At 45.8% G+C, this 12,612-nt stretch overlaps 1 protein-coding gene across 1 annotated transcript in view; it reads right to left on the minus strand.

Annotated features, from left to right (window-relative positions):
- LOC135815501 (testis-expressed protein 11-like) overlaps positions 1–12,612 on the minus strand; it is a 71,857-nt gene that overhangs the window by 37,706 nt on the left and 21,539 nt on the right. Inside the window, exons 8-17 of the mRNA XM_065328809.1 lie at positions 11,784–11,864; positions 11,368–11,453; positions 10,040–10,088; positions 9,711–9,792; positions 7,502–7,515; positions 2,642–2,723; positions 2,245–2,326; positions 1,369–1,456; positions 527–590; positions 91–176 (exon numbers count right to left, since the gene is read on the minus strand). Coding sequence (XP_065184881.1) covers positions 91–176; positions 527–590; positions 1,369–1,456; positions 2,245–2,326; positions 2,642–2,723; positions 7,502–7,515; positions 9,711–9,792; positions 10,040–10,088; positions 11,368–11,453; positions 11,784–11,864 — 714 coding nt within the window. The remainder of the gene's footprint in view (positions 1–90; positions 177–526; positions 591–1,368; positions 1,457–2,244; positions 2,327–2,641; positions 2,724–7,501; positions 7,516–9,710; positions 9,793–10,039; positions 10,089–11,367; positions 11,454–11,783; positions 11,865–12,612) is intronic.

Consider the following 12,612-nt stretch of genomic DNA (forward strand, 5'->3'; position numbering starts at 1 on the left):
CGTCGTCGGCATTTGAAATCAGTGCAAAATACTGTCCTGCCATTACAACAGCTGTTACATGCCTTGCATTGTGCTGCAACAATCATTCACCTCATATGCAGAGGCTGCATGCTTCCACAGGACGGTATGGAGACGTTGTCGGTCCGCAGCGGAAAGTGGCTGGTATTCGTTGTGCGCTGCAGAAACAAGGAGTTAAGAAGCATGATGATGTTCGCATCAGCACTATGTGCTGTGTCAAGTGTAAGGCATGTTCATGACGTGTTGGGATGCTTGCTGCCAGTCATCAGGTAGCAGCAGAAGACAAGCACCAACACCAACAGCATTTGTACCACCAACAACATCTACCCCCCTGCCCCCCCCCCCCCCACACAACAATGCACACACACACACGCACGCATGCACACACCCCTCCTCCTCCTCCTCCCCCCCCCCCATACACACACACATAATCATCTACATTAGTAACTGCTACACCATACACAGGACTGGGTGCATGCTTTTGTTAATATATTAGTGCAACACTTACATGACAGACAATGGTCAACAACTCTGCATGCGTCATCTGTCTTCTCTAACTGGAGTAACAACTCCTGCAGAACCATCACAGCAACAGTATGCCCCCATTAGGATTGACCTCGACCTAACAGGGAGTTTCTCATCGTTCATCTTTCTTTTCATCCATTCGAGGCATGCCTCAGTCTGAGCAGCACTGTAGATCGGTCTTCCCATAGTTTTCCACATCAAATTACGAATCCACTGAGCCAGTCGTCTTGTACAGGGCGGCTTGTGCGTGCGCCTGCACTGCGCATTGTGCCACGACTTGTGTTGCTTATAAGCATGTAAGTACTGCAGAAACTAAGTGATAACATCAAATACGTCTACAAATCAAGGAAGTTGCCATTCCTGAGGCTAACATGTATGCCAAAGCAGTCTTGTTTTCAAGGTTCTATGGCCAGTACAGGGACTATGATGTCTATGATGTGGGCATCCAGGAGCCATGAATCAAGCAATTTTAACCATGGTGGTGTTATCTCCAAGCATTTTACAATTCTGTTATGCCAAACCATTTAACAAGTAACAAATTGGCAACGCAGGCAATTCCACTTCTAAACGATGACAACTTAAAAAATTGCACGGGCTCGCGTACAGGGAGGGTCAAGAACCGCCTTTCCGCTTCCGTGGGACGCCACCACCCCATGATCAGGCTTAACATGCGGCTCCTAAACGGTGGGGGAGGATAGATCAGATCCACCAACCAGAGGCCAAAGGCCAAAAAACCATTTGCAACACCCATGTTTTACTCGTGCTAGGCCACAAGCTCCCAGTTCATTGTGAACGATGACAAACTACAATAAAAAAATGTCTTACTAGTTCTTCCAGGTGAATGAGCATTTCGTTCGGGGTGTTCTGGTGGCGTGTTGCCAGATGCTCCAGCCCAGTTGCAGCAAGCTGGGATCTAGATACGGGTGGAGCAGTGCGCAAACACAAACATGTTTTGAAGTTGCTACATTGGCACGGTAGTAACAGCAGAAGAAACCCAACAGGTAGAAAGCCAGTTGAGTGAAACAACGATTCTACATTACCAGTAGTTTACATGTACAATCGTGCAAGGTGAAATTCAACCCAAAGTGCTCACATGGCGCCCTGGATTTGCACGGCCATTGACGCCGTGGAAGTGGAGCGAATGCTGCTGGACGTGCACATGTACAAATACAGTGATGTATTGGAACTGGTCCAGAGCACCAGTTTGAACTTTGGGTTGGACTTCACGAGGCACAACTGTACTTAGGCCAAGTAAAAAAAAAAGCTAGATGATCGTCCCCGTCCGCCCCAGTTTTTGTCAGCGCCCCAAGAAATATTTTATTTTTTAAATCGTGAGTTTTTGCCGAAATCGTTGGTTTTTTACCGATCGCGGATGCAGGAAACATGTGCACGCTTTGTTTAATACTTTCTTTACTATATGGACCACATACTACTAGTATATCACAACGTCAGTATCGATCTGCTGAAGAAAGAAAAAGAAAAAAAGAAAAAAAAAGAAAAAAAGAGAAAAAAAACCTTGATGTTGTTGTGTACACTGTGTGCATGAGAGGGTAAAAAGTAAAAAAATAAAAATAAAATCCTCCCGCCCTCCCCGATTTTTCCAAAAAAAAGGACGATCATCTAGTAATTTTTTTTACTCGGCCTTAGCTGGGCTGTGGAAAAACGTGAACACATATAAGGCAGATCAAGTGTTCCATGTACCTGTTGTGCTGCACCAGGTCTTTCGTTGCAACCAAAGCCATGTCAATGGAGACTTCCGGATGTGAGACATATTCCAACAGTGCTGTGACAGACACAAACATGAAACGGGCATAGTGAGAGAACGCAATGGAAGCTACCGGTATGGTAACAAAACAAATACAGACCAAACATTTCTCCATTTTCTGGGCAGTCGTGATGAGGTCTTTTCTGCAAATTACATGTCACGCTAAGATGACAAGACTGGTTTTGTTTCGCCATATAGTTCTAAGTGGTTGTACCAGTTTCAACTGGCCATACCATTTCTACGTGTATAATTGTATATGCATGTGTAGTATCAGCCCTGTACATATACAGACGGTGGATAACTTGAGCTTGCTTGGAGAGAATGAGCATGTACCTTGTCTGAGCAGACTCTCGGAAGCACTCATCTTCAGCAACACTGATAATTTACAGTAGAGTCCGGCGGGATGAAGTTGCTCCTGCACACACGACAGCAAACACCATAGGGATCCATACGAGTGAAAAGGGCAGTACAGGTAGACTCCGTTTAGTTCGAATACGTTATATTTCGAATACTCCGCATAAATTCAAAACTTTTCCCGTATCAATCTTCTACAAGTTTAATACTTCAAGTCAAATTCAAAATGATTGTGCTGTTCGAAGTACAAAAGTGAGCCCACTGGATCATTCAACATCGCACAGAAGGGTAGTTTACTGTAAAAGCCATATATATTATATAACGAAGTGCTAAGTCTAACGAGTTAAGGGCCTGTCCAGACTAGGTAGAAAACCACGTAAACACGCCATAAACATGCTTGTTGCCAAGGCGAGTGACGAAAAATGGCCGATAACGGGGAACGTGGGATTCACGCGGAACGTGAGTCGAGGACCCCTGTACAAAGCACGTTTCTCATCTACGTGCCGTTTTCGCAGTGTTTGTTGTGTGAGAGTCGATCGGTGGAGTTTTCGGATCGCATTTTTTCTTGCTGTTTCCAGCTGCTGCAGCTTGTTTTTGCTTTGCCGTTTTCATAATGCCACACCTCCGTTTCAGCTACGACTCTGAGGCGACATTGATACAGTCGTGGCTGGACATGCAGAGAAATCCCGGGGTCTGGTGAAGAGGAAGGTGTAGTAGAGAGAGAGAGAGAGAGATAATTCACTGACGAGCGAGTATTTGAAACTGTTTGGATAGGAAGTAGAACCCTGTTCAGTTGTGATGAACGAAATTGACGACCTGAAGGCCAAAGCCAGGGACTTTTACTGGAAATACACGGCGGCCACAACCATTAGTTCATCAAGCGATGCTATAGCGGGCCTCGACCGTGATGCTGCGCTGCCGCGAGAGTGTGGCGAAATTTCCGTACCTGGAACAGAGTTCAGGGTGATGTTCCTTGCGCTCGGCGTCAGTACAGCCATCGCTGGGCCGCCACTCGTTTTTGTAGCTAGCTGGGCAGGTCTAGACCAAGCCAGGGAGTGCTTGCCTGGTCTACACGCTACAACTACAAGTCACTTGTGAGGTTGTGTGTCTGCCAGTACTAGGCAGTAGTGCATCCAGACAAAAATGAACAGGTACACGGAGTGGTAGATCTACAGGTGACAGAGCGAAGTGTGGACAGCGCACCGCGTGTACGTCACGTACTCTGAAACGGCACGCCGTTTTTATTACCTAGTGTGGACAGGCCCTAACGAGGAAAAATCTGTCGTTAAAATATAAATCGTTATACAGAAATCGATACATATACTGTCCTATTGAGCGTTGAGAATGAGTGAGAATCGTTACCTTTGGTACACGTAAACTAGTCAATTTTGGGAAATCGTTATATATGCGCCTCGTTAGAATAATGGCTTTTACAGTATATAACAGTGACTACTTTTTTCAAGTGCTTATTTCTACATGAGATGGAGATACTTCACCTGCAAAGCGAAGTTTATTTTTCTCTCCACCAGTGAGGAGTATCTCAAAATCAATCTTAAGTAGGGGTCAAACGGGTGTACCTTTAACTAACGAACGGGTCATTTTCTTAAAGGGGAAGTTAAGGCAAAAATTAAAATTTCACCAGTTGTAGTCTTCGGGGTGCTGAGTCGAATGGTCGTGGTCCGAGGAAGCTGAGACGCTCCCTTCCTACTTGAATCCCAATCGAACTCGCGCACTTCCACCGAAACTGGGTGACTGCGCCCTACTAGATGGGGATTTGTATGCAAAATGTCACTAAAAGCGCCATTTCGTTCTTATAAAAGCACGGATGACCGCGATTGGCCCATAAGGGCCATATGTTGTACTCTTTTGGACGCTGAGTCGACTGGTTTTGGTCCGAAAAGGCTGCGATGCAGCGTTCCTCCTTTATTCCCAATCGAACATGGTTGAACAAGTGGTCACGTGCTCCTGGGTGCCCAAATCACCTGGTCACCACGTCAGCAGGCGACAACTTTCACACCAAGGTTCAACTCGAGTGACAGGAGTGCACCCAAAAAAGGTCAAACAGGCTAGTAAGTTGTACCCTGCAGGCACGGTGACCAGGTGACTGGTGTACGCAGGAACACGTGACCGCTTGTTCAACCATGTTCGATTGGGAATAAAGGAGGAACGCTGCATCGCAGCCTTTTCGGACCAAAACCAGTCGACTCAGCGTCCAAAAGACTACAGCATATGGGCCAATCGCGGTCATCCGTGCTTTTATAAGAACGAAATGGTGCTTTTAGTGACATTTTGCCATTTTGCATATAAATCCCCATCTAGTAGGGCGCAGTCACCCAGTTTCGGTGGAAGTGCGCGAGTTCGATTGGGATTCAAGTAGGAAGGGAGCGTCTCGGCTTTCTCGGATCAAGACCATTCGACTCAGCACCCCGAAGACTACAACTGGTGAAATTTTAATTTTTGCCTTAACTTCCCCTTTAACGGGCGGGTTAACGGGTACCCTTTAGCAGCCATATTATTTTTTTGGCGCATTTCTCACATAAATCATGATTTTAATTTGTATATTTTCAGGTTGTATTTTGATACTACATTATGATTCGCAATTGATTCGTGTATCATAATATTATTATGGCAATGAAGGTTCCAAATGAATGTCATCCATGCATTTGCCCATGTACATAACTTCACAGGCAGTAACTTACAATCGTACATGTAGATGGTCCTACAAGCTACATGTATTTTTGATACATGTACGCAAATCAACTGCAGATCGATGTGATTCAAGCCATGCAAGGACAGAGTGGTTTAGCAAAACTTCCGTGATCTCGCGCAATCCTATTTGCTATGTTCGCAGAGAACTGGTACTCGTTGCATTCAGAAGATGTTCGCGCCCATAGCTAGCTGGGGTGCCTGACACAGCTGATGTGCTGCTGGCCAGCTAGCTGCTAGTGCTAGCTTGTTGAACTCGTGAAATGAATCTTCACAAATCCGTAATCTTGTATGCAATATTTCGAACTACTTTTCAGCTCGTCGATTGAAGGAACAAACTACAACCATGAGTATCATACATGTAGCTACCACCTACGGACATCACCGTTTGTGACACTCCGACTGGTCACTCAGCCTGGTGACACTAGTTCATCAAGTACTGTGGCAGGTTCGATGTCGGAGAACCATCGTAACCATGGTAACTTTCTAGTTACTCAGCTGCCACCTCAAACGAGTTTCAAGTCTTGCATTTTCTCACATCACAATCAAAAACCTCCAGTACGAGGATTTTTACTTGCACTAGAGTGGAGAGAACAACTGTCAAGTCTGTCTTTCAGCCTGCTCCTGCCTGCTAAAGTCGAAAGCGAGAATGCACAGGAAAAAGAAAAGAGTATCCGCACTCCTATTTTGAGTCTTGGAATACGATAGGATCACCTTTTTTATTTTTTTATTTTTTTATTTTTTTACAAACGGGTACCCTTTTACTAACGGTACCTGAGATTAACGGGCGGGTACCCGGTACACCCGTTTGACCCCTAATCTTAAGCCAATAACGTTCTAGAAACCTGCCTTATCTCGAAAGTTGAGTCAAGCACGATAGACAGATAATGACTTCGTACGGGTGGGTGACTCCCTTCAAGGATCACAATGGCCTTTTGCGTTCCCGCTCATGTGTGGAGATGTTTGTGAACAGCAACACTGTCGACTGGAAGACGCGCAATAATTGATTGTGCCGACACCAGTACTCCACTTCCGCTCTTCAGAATGAAGCGTAACTCTCCTCTGGGCCCTTCAGGACGAGGATTACGTTGCACTTTAAAGGCAATTTTTTGTGCATGCCCATCAAAATCGTATCACGAAAGCAGCAGCAGCAGTAACTGCCAACTTCTTCACTAGAACAGAGAGATAATATTCCAGATAACTTTGTGTCCAGAGTCTCGACGAAATGAGCATGCGTGGACCAGTACATCATGTTAGGACTGCATTTAGGATAATTCGAAGTTGGAGCCAGAGAAATTGAGGTTCGAATTATTAGGGAGTATACCTGTAATCATGTTGAGTGAAGCCAATGGTGACAATCTGTGTTCACTAAAATTCAGAGATCACCATGTATACACATTTGAACCGAAGTGTCAACATATTAGGGAGCATCTCATAAGTTCGCACTTTTTTTGTAAACGTAACGCATTTCGAATAGACTTTACCCCCCTACCTCCCCCCACTATTTGAAAGTCTTATCGCACATTTTCAGTGTAGATCTACTGTACTGTACATGTCCATGCCATGGTATGCACAATCATGTACATGTACTATGACTGTACATGTACATGGACATGGACATGAATGTTTTGCTAGTGTCGAAGTGAATGACATACAGTAGTACCGCATCTACTGAGTACAAGTAAGTAAGTTACATACTTAGTTCAATCAATGACATGTACACGCACATAAACAGAGTTCCTCCACAACGACTGTACTGTCAAAGCTGGCCAGGTACACAGTTTGATCAGGCTGGTGTGACATTTGACACCTCTGAGTAGCCTGCATGCGTGTATTGTAGTGCAAAGGTTAGATCTACACCTAAAAGTAAAACAAACCCCGTACTCTAGTACCCTGCGGTCTAGCACATGCACAGCACTGTATTGTACACATCCAGAAAATGTGCGAACTGTCATTTTTCTATCCGAAATGGGCGCTACCTCCCCCCCCCCCCCCTACCCCCGTTTCGAAATGCGTTACGTTTAGAAACAAAATGCGAACTTATGAGATGCTCCCTTATTTGAAAAATGGTGCCCAGCCACGTGAGGCAGTCAGGCGCTTTTTGTCACATGCCCTTTGAAGAAAGCGACTTACCGTATTTGCGAGGTCTGGCAGTCCGTCAGTATCCACCCGCACATGCAGCAAATATACACAGCACAGCAGAGATCAGAGCAGCAATAATTCGATGAGAAGAAAAACGCTGGAGTATCTGGCGAGATTTCCTTACTGCAGGTGCTGGCACCATTGTATTCGACTTGAAAAGTAATGGTACGAAAGGCCTAGTCGAAACTATATGGCTTCTGTGAATCGTGTGCTGGAATGATTTCTTTTCATATTAATTTTTTCTTTTCGAACTCACTCCTGAGGGAAACAGTGTGGCGTTCTACAGTGCAGTAAGTTTTGCTAGATGGCCGATCATGGTCAGGGTAACCAACACCACCACCACCAGCAGCAGAAACAGCAACAAGCTCTTGCAGGCAGGGCTTGGCCTATACGAGAACGGTTTTTCTGTAGCAGGGGTTGGCAGACTTGGCATCTACATTTCGAAGATATCAGTCAGGCAAACGATCAGACTCCAGCTGATCAGCCGGCATATATCAGTCTGTACCTATCAGACACTGCACAATTAAACTATTACAACCTTCCTGCTGGAACACAACAACAATTTGCCAGTCCTCCTTCAAGCTTTGGATCAGCGTTTTGTGGCTCTCCTGCACGTTGATCGCCACAGCAGATGCGTCGCCAAAACGAGGGAGAATCTTTGTCCAAGTACATGTACTGCCCCCAAGTCCGTAATCTTCCTCGGTTGGCTTACCCAGCTTTGGATGCTGGTGTTGGCGACCTACTGGCGATAGATCAGTTTATAAATGGCTTAGATAGCTGTGATCCGAGGATCCTAGTGAGGAAGGCAGCTCCGGGAACTCTGGATGATGCTCTACAGTGGGCCTGCCACACATTCTCCATTTTGGAAACGGAGAGCATTCTCCACCCACCAGTGCCACAAGCACAGTCTGTGTACGATGTGAACCGGGATATGCCGAACTCTCGTCAGGAGGACACCATACAGAAGCTTATTGACCGGGTTGCTGCTCTAGAAACACCATTGTCGTCCACTGCTACTGGCGCTTGAAGTACACACAGGGAAAGTGTACCAGCTCGCTGATGTTTAGTATGGGACAGCAAATGCACCTGAAAGCTCAGTGTCCACATGCCAGACCCACGTCCCAGGGAAACAAGAAGCAGTCACGGGCGAGGGACAGCCCATGACTGATATTGATACCTCACCAGCCACACATACCCGCACGGAGTATTGTCCAGACACACCCAGTAAGCCATTTGCTATGGTGCGCTGTTCAGTTTGTACTGACCCGCTTGTTTCCCGGATAATTGTTCCTATTGTTATGCATGTACTGAGTTTCTTCCCACACAAACCCGGGCCGTCGTACTGCCTAATTCCTGTTTCTCCATGAATTCCAAAGACACTGTATTTGTAAAAGGCTTTGTTGAAAGTGCACCAGTCCAGATGGTTGTGGACACTGGCAGCTGTGTCACTTTGCTGAACTAAGTCATCTGCTGTAAGTAATTCCTCGGTCCCGGTTGTTGGCCAAGCCCCTGTTGCTCTGTCAATAAGTGAATCCAATGCAACCCGCACAGTTATTGTTGCAGACATTGAACCCAACATGCTCACTGGCATTGATTTCTTACCATCTCATGGCTGCACGCTTGACTTGGACAAGAAGTCCTAGAAACTGAAAAACTTACAATAGTCTCACGGATTTTTATCACTGTCTGAAACGATGTGCTGTGGACTGCCAGTTTGCAGACCATTTGCATTGTGCCTTGTCAGACCAGTTTGTTGGTGGTCTGTCTGATCTTTCGGTGCATAAATTGATAGTGTCCAAGCCCGATGATCAGATGACCTCGTTTTTCAACTGGCCCTCACTGAGGAGATGACTGCTGGATTTGCGCGCTCGGTGCAGCAAGAGTCGGAGCCTGCTGCCACTGGCATAAACAGGTTGAAGGTGCCATGGAAGTCAGCAACGCATGCAACAATGATTAAACCTGCCGCAGGTGCATCGAACGGCTAGCCACAGACGAAGAGATCGTGCTTTGGTTGGAGCATTAAGGGCCATCTCCCAAACAAGACTACCTGGTGTGGGTTTGCAACCGTCACTTGGAACGTGTCGGCCCCACCAAGAAACGCGAACAAGACTGTCACCAAGTTGAAGACAGCCCAATGCCGCAGGATGACACTGGTTATAGTGTTCATTTCGGTGTGAACACACAACAGTATGCCACCTACCTGCTGCATTCAGAGCTTTCTGGAGGTTAGAGTCATCACTGGACTCCACATATGCTCTTGACAGGAGTCGAAGTGTTCTGGCCTGTATCGACAGCCAAGGTAAATAACCACCGTGAGCTCAAGTGCTTACAAAGATATACATGTACACCATGAACAGTGCGATAAGTTCCAGGATAGGCCACACGTATGTCTTGTAAACAGTGGCCAAAATTGGCAAACCACTTGAAATGTAACAAGAGTACATGTACTTGTATGCGGAGAAAATAGTTGCATTACAGTCATGATCACGGCAAAAATAGTACAAACACACATGGCTTGACAGAAATTACCTGTTTTGAAGGACTTATTCGACAGAGCTTCCCCACATCATGGCTCTCACTATCAAAACCACAAAGCACCGATCGACATTTAAAATTGTACAAAATTCACAACAAATGGATCCAAAGATGGGATGGAATCCATTATTATACTTAGTAACTGCTCTGCTATTTACGCAATGATCGAAGCATTTAATGGTGCCGACTTTGTGAAAGATTAGAATTTTCTTTTTGTGTAAATGAGATTGACGTTGTTGCTTATGCCAGTAATGTGGAGAAGAACTGTACAGAGAAACGAGCAACTGATTGCCTAATCTCGTTGCTTTCAAAGACTCTCTATTCAACTCTGACGAATTTATGTTTATCCAAGACACCTGAGGAGTGAAATCTGCGGAGATTGTAGTCAAACTGGAAGACCATAGCAAGGTTAAAACGTCCCGATCCGTACAGCGACCACACACAAGTTTCGAAATTGCACCCAGCGCATGTCAGAGTCAGTCACAGAATTTGCCGTGGATTGCAATGCTGTGCTGTGGACTGCAAATTAGACAGCCACCTATACAGGGCACTGTGTACGGTCAGTTTGTCTGTGGACTGCGGGGCTCCACTGTACAACATTAATGCGGCCACTCGATTAGAAGAATCAATTGGGGACTGCATGTGACACACTTGACACCGCAAAATAATGCATTTTGTGTTCCCACTTGTGTAGTGTAGAACAGTATTGTACGTTATTTCCTACAACTTCATATTCCATATAATTATGTGTATGGAATACATACACATCCCTGACTGAAATGATGTTCATGTGGTCTCGAATACTCTAATTTCAGAAATTTTAGGTGTTGATATTTTTGGTATGAGGGCAAAAGGCCAGGTTTGGTGAACAGAAATTTTAGGTGCAGAGAAGCAGTTCCCTATTGGATTATGTGTGTTAGTGTTTGTTCGGTGTATTGAACTTTTAGGTATGAAACGGATGCACCGAAAGCACCAAAAATAAAAAGTACACTGAAAATTGGGGAAATTCCAGTAGTTTACATGAACGTGCGTCAGATGATATTTCCTTGTCTAGGACATTGGCCATACCCGAACACCTCGCTACGGGTCACTGGCCAGAAGTAGTTGGACAATCGATGCTCAGTCAGCTACACTTTTTTTTGCGTAGGGACACTGCTATATGCACACAACACTCTGATAGGTGTGGCCATGCTCCATGCACATGCTACACTATTTCTTATTGCTGCAATGCATAGCCTCATTTCTCTGTGGTCCATTGAAGAGTCCACAAAGGATGAAAGCGTACTGGCCTGAAGATTTAAAAATCCAGAAAATCTACGTACCGGAGCCAAGTGGCTGAGAACGGAAAGTTGAATTGTTTGAAACAAGTCACTCCCAGGTTGTACGCAAGCATCGCAGCCGCAGGACCCTGGACAAGATGAGAGCAGATCACAGAAGAGTCTCAGAAGACAATGCTCTTATCAATGATCCTGAAATAATTACCTATGGACTTGGTAGACAGGGCACTTGTGCTCTGTAGTTGTAGGGGGGGGGGGGGGGGGGGTGTAATGACTGATTCAGGTAACTGACACCTCAGAAACAGACTACATCATTAGTTCTCTGCACCAAACCGAAGGTCTGTTTATTAAAAGTTCCGAACTGATCTCATAGCTGTGATTTCCTTTTGAGCTGCAACCTACACAGTACACATCGTGTTATACAGGCTGCGGCAACAGTGTGTAACTCCAGTGCCACCTACCTGCTTTGGGCAGTGTCCCAGCAATGACTTCACGTCCATGAACTTGTCCACGGCTCTTTGTTGTTGACCCAGTGAAGAGGCCTGTAGATTACGAGCAACATAGTCAAGGTATGTTCTTGTCCACATCAGAAACACCTCTTGATGACCAATTAATGCCCCCTTTCTTCTGAACTACAACTCACTTTGTTAACCCTTTGCGTGCCGGGATGACGTGTTTACACGCCACTGAAGACCATGCCGGTTCTCTGATGACGTGATCACACGCACAGTTGTCAATGCGATTCGGGTGCTTTCTCTCGGGGTCCAGCCAACTAGATAGGGCGTGCCGACTCGTGAATCCGTGTCTGGACTCTCCCCTAGATGTGTGCCGATACGTTGCACCAGCCATGATCGCGGTATCGTGAAGTATCAGTGCATGCTATGCAGACGCGTTCAAATTTTGAAAAGTGTGGACTACAATTTGACCAGTTTCAGTTTTTGCTGTCGTCTGGGAATCCTGGAGGTCAGAGAGGACTAGATGGCCCCCTTGGTATCCGTCGATGATGCCATCCAGCAGATATTTATGGATAGTGAGTCTGAGGATGGACCCGACGGATCGTGGGACGATACAGATGGGAATTCGGACGACGCTCGTACTGACTCGTATTCAAGGCAATGTAGGTGACGGTAGCTCGCTTGATCTACTGGCAGCTGCCGCCGCCACTTCACTAGACGACGTTGGTGACTCACTATCCATGACTGTAGAGCAGAATCAAGGCGATGCTGATAACGAGGACAACTCAGTATTTGAAGGTATGGAAGAAATTTGTATTCGTTCAGTGAGACACCT

Source organism: Sycon ciliatum, chromosome 4 (assembly GCF_964019385.1).
Source record: "Sycon ciliatum chromosome 4, ocSycCili1.1, whole genome shotgun sequence".
Lineage (NCBI taxonomy): Eukaryota > Metazoa > Porifera > Calcarea > Leucosolenida > Sycettidae > Sycon > Sycon ciliatum.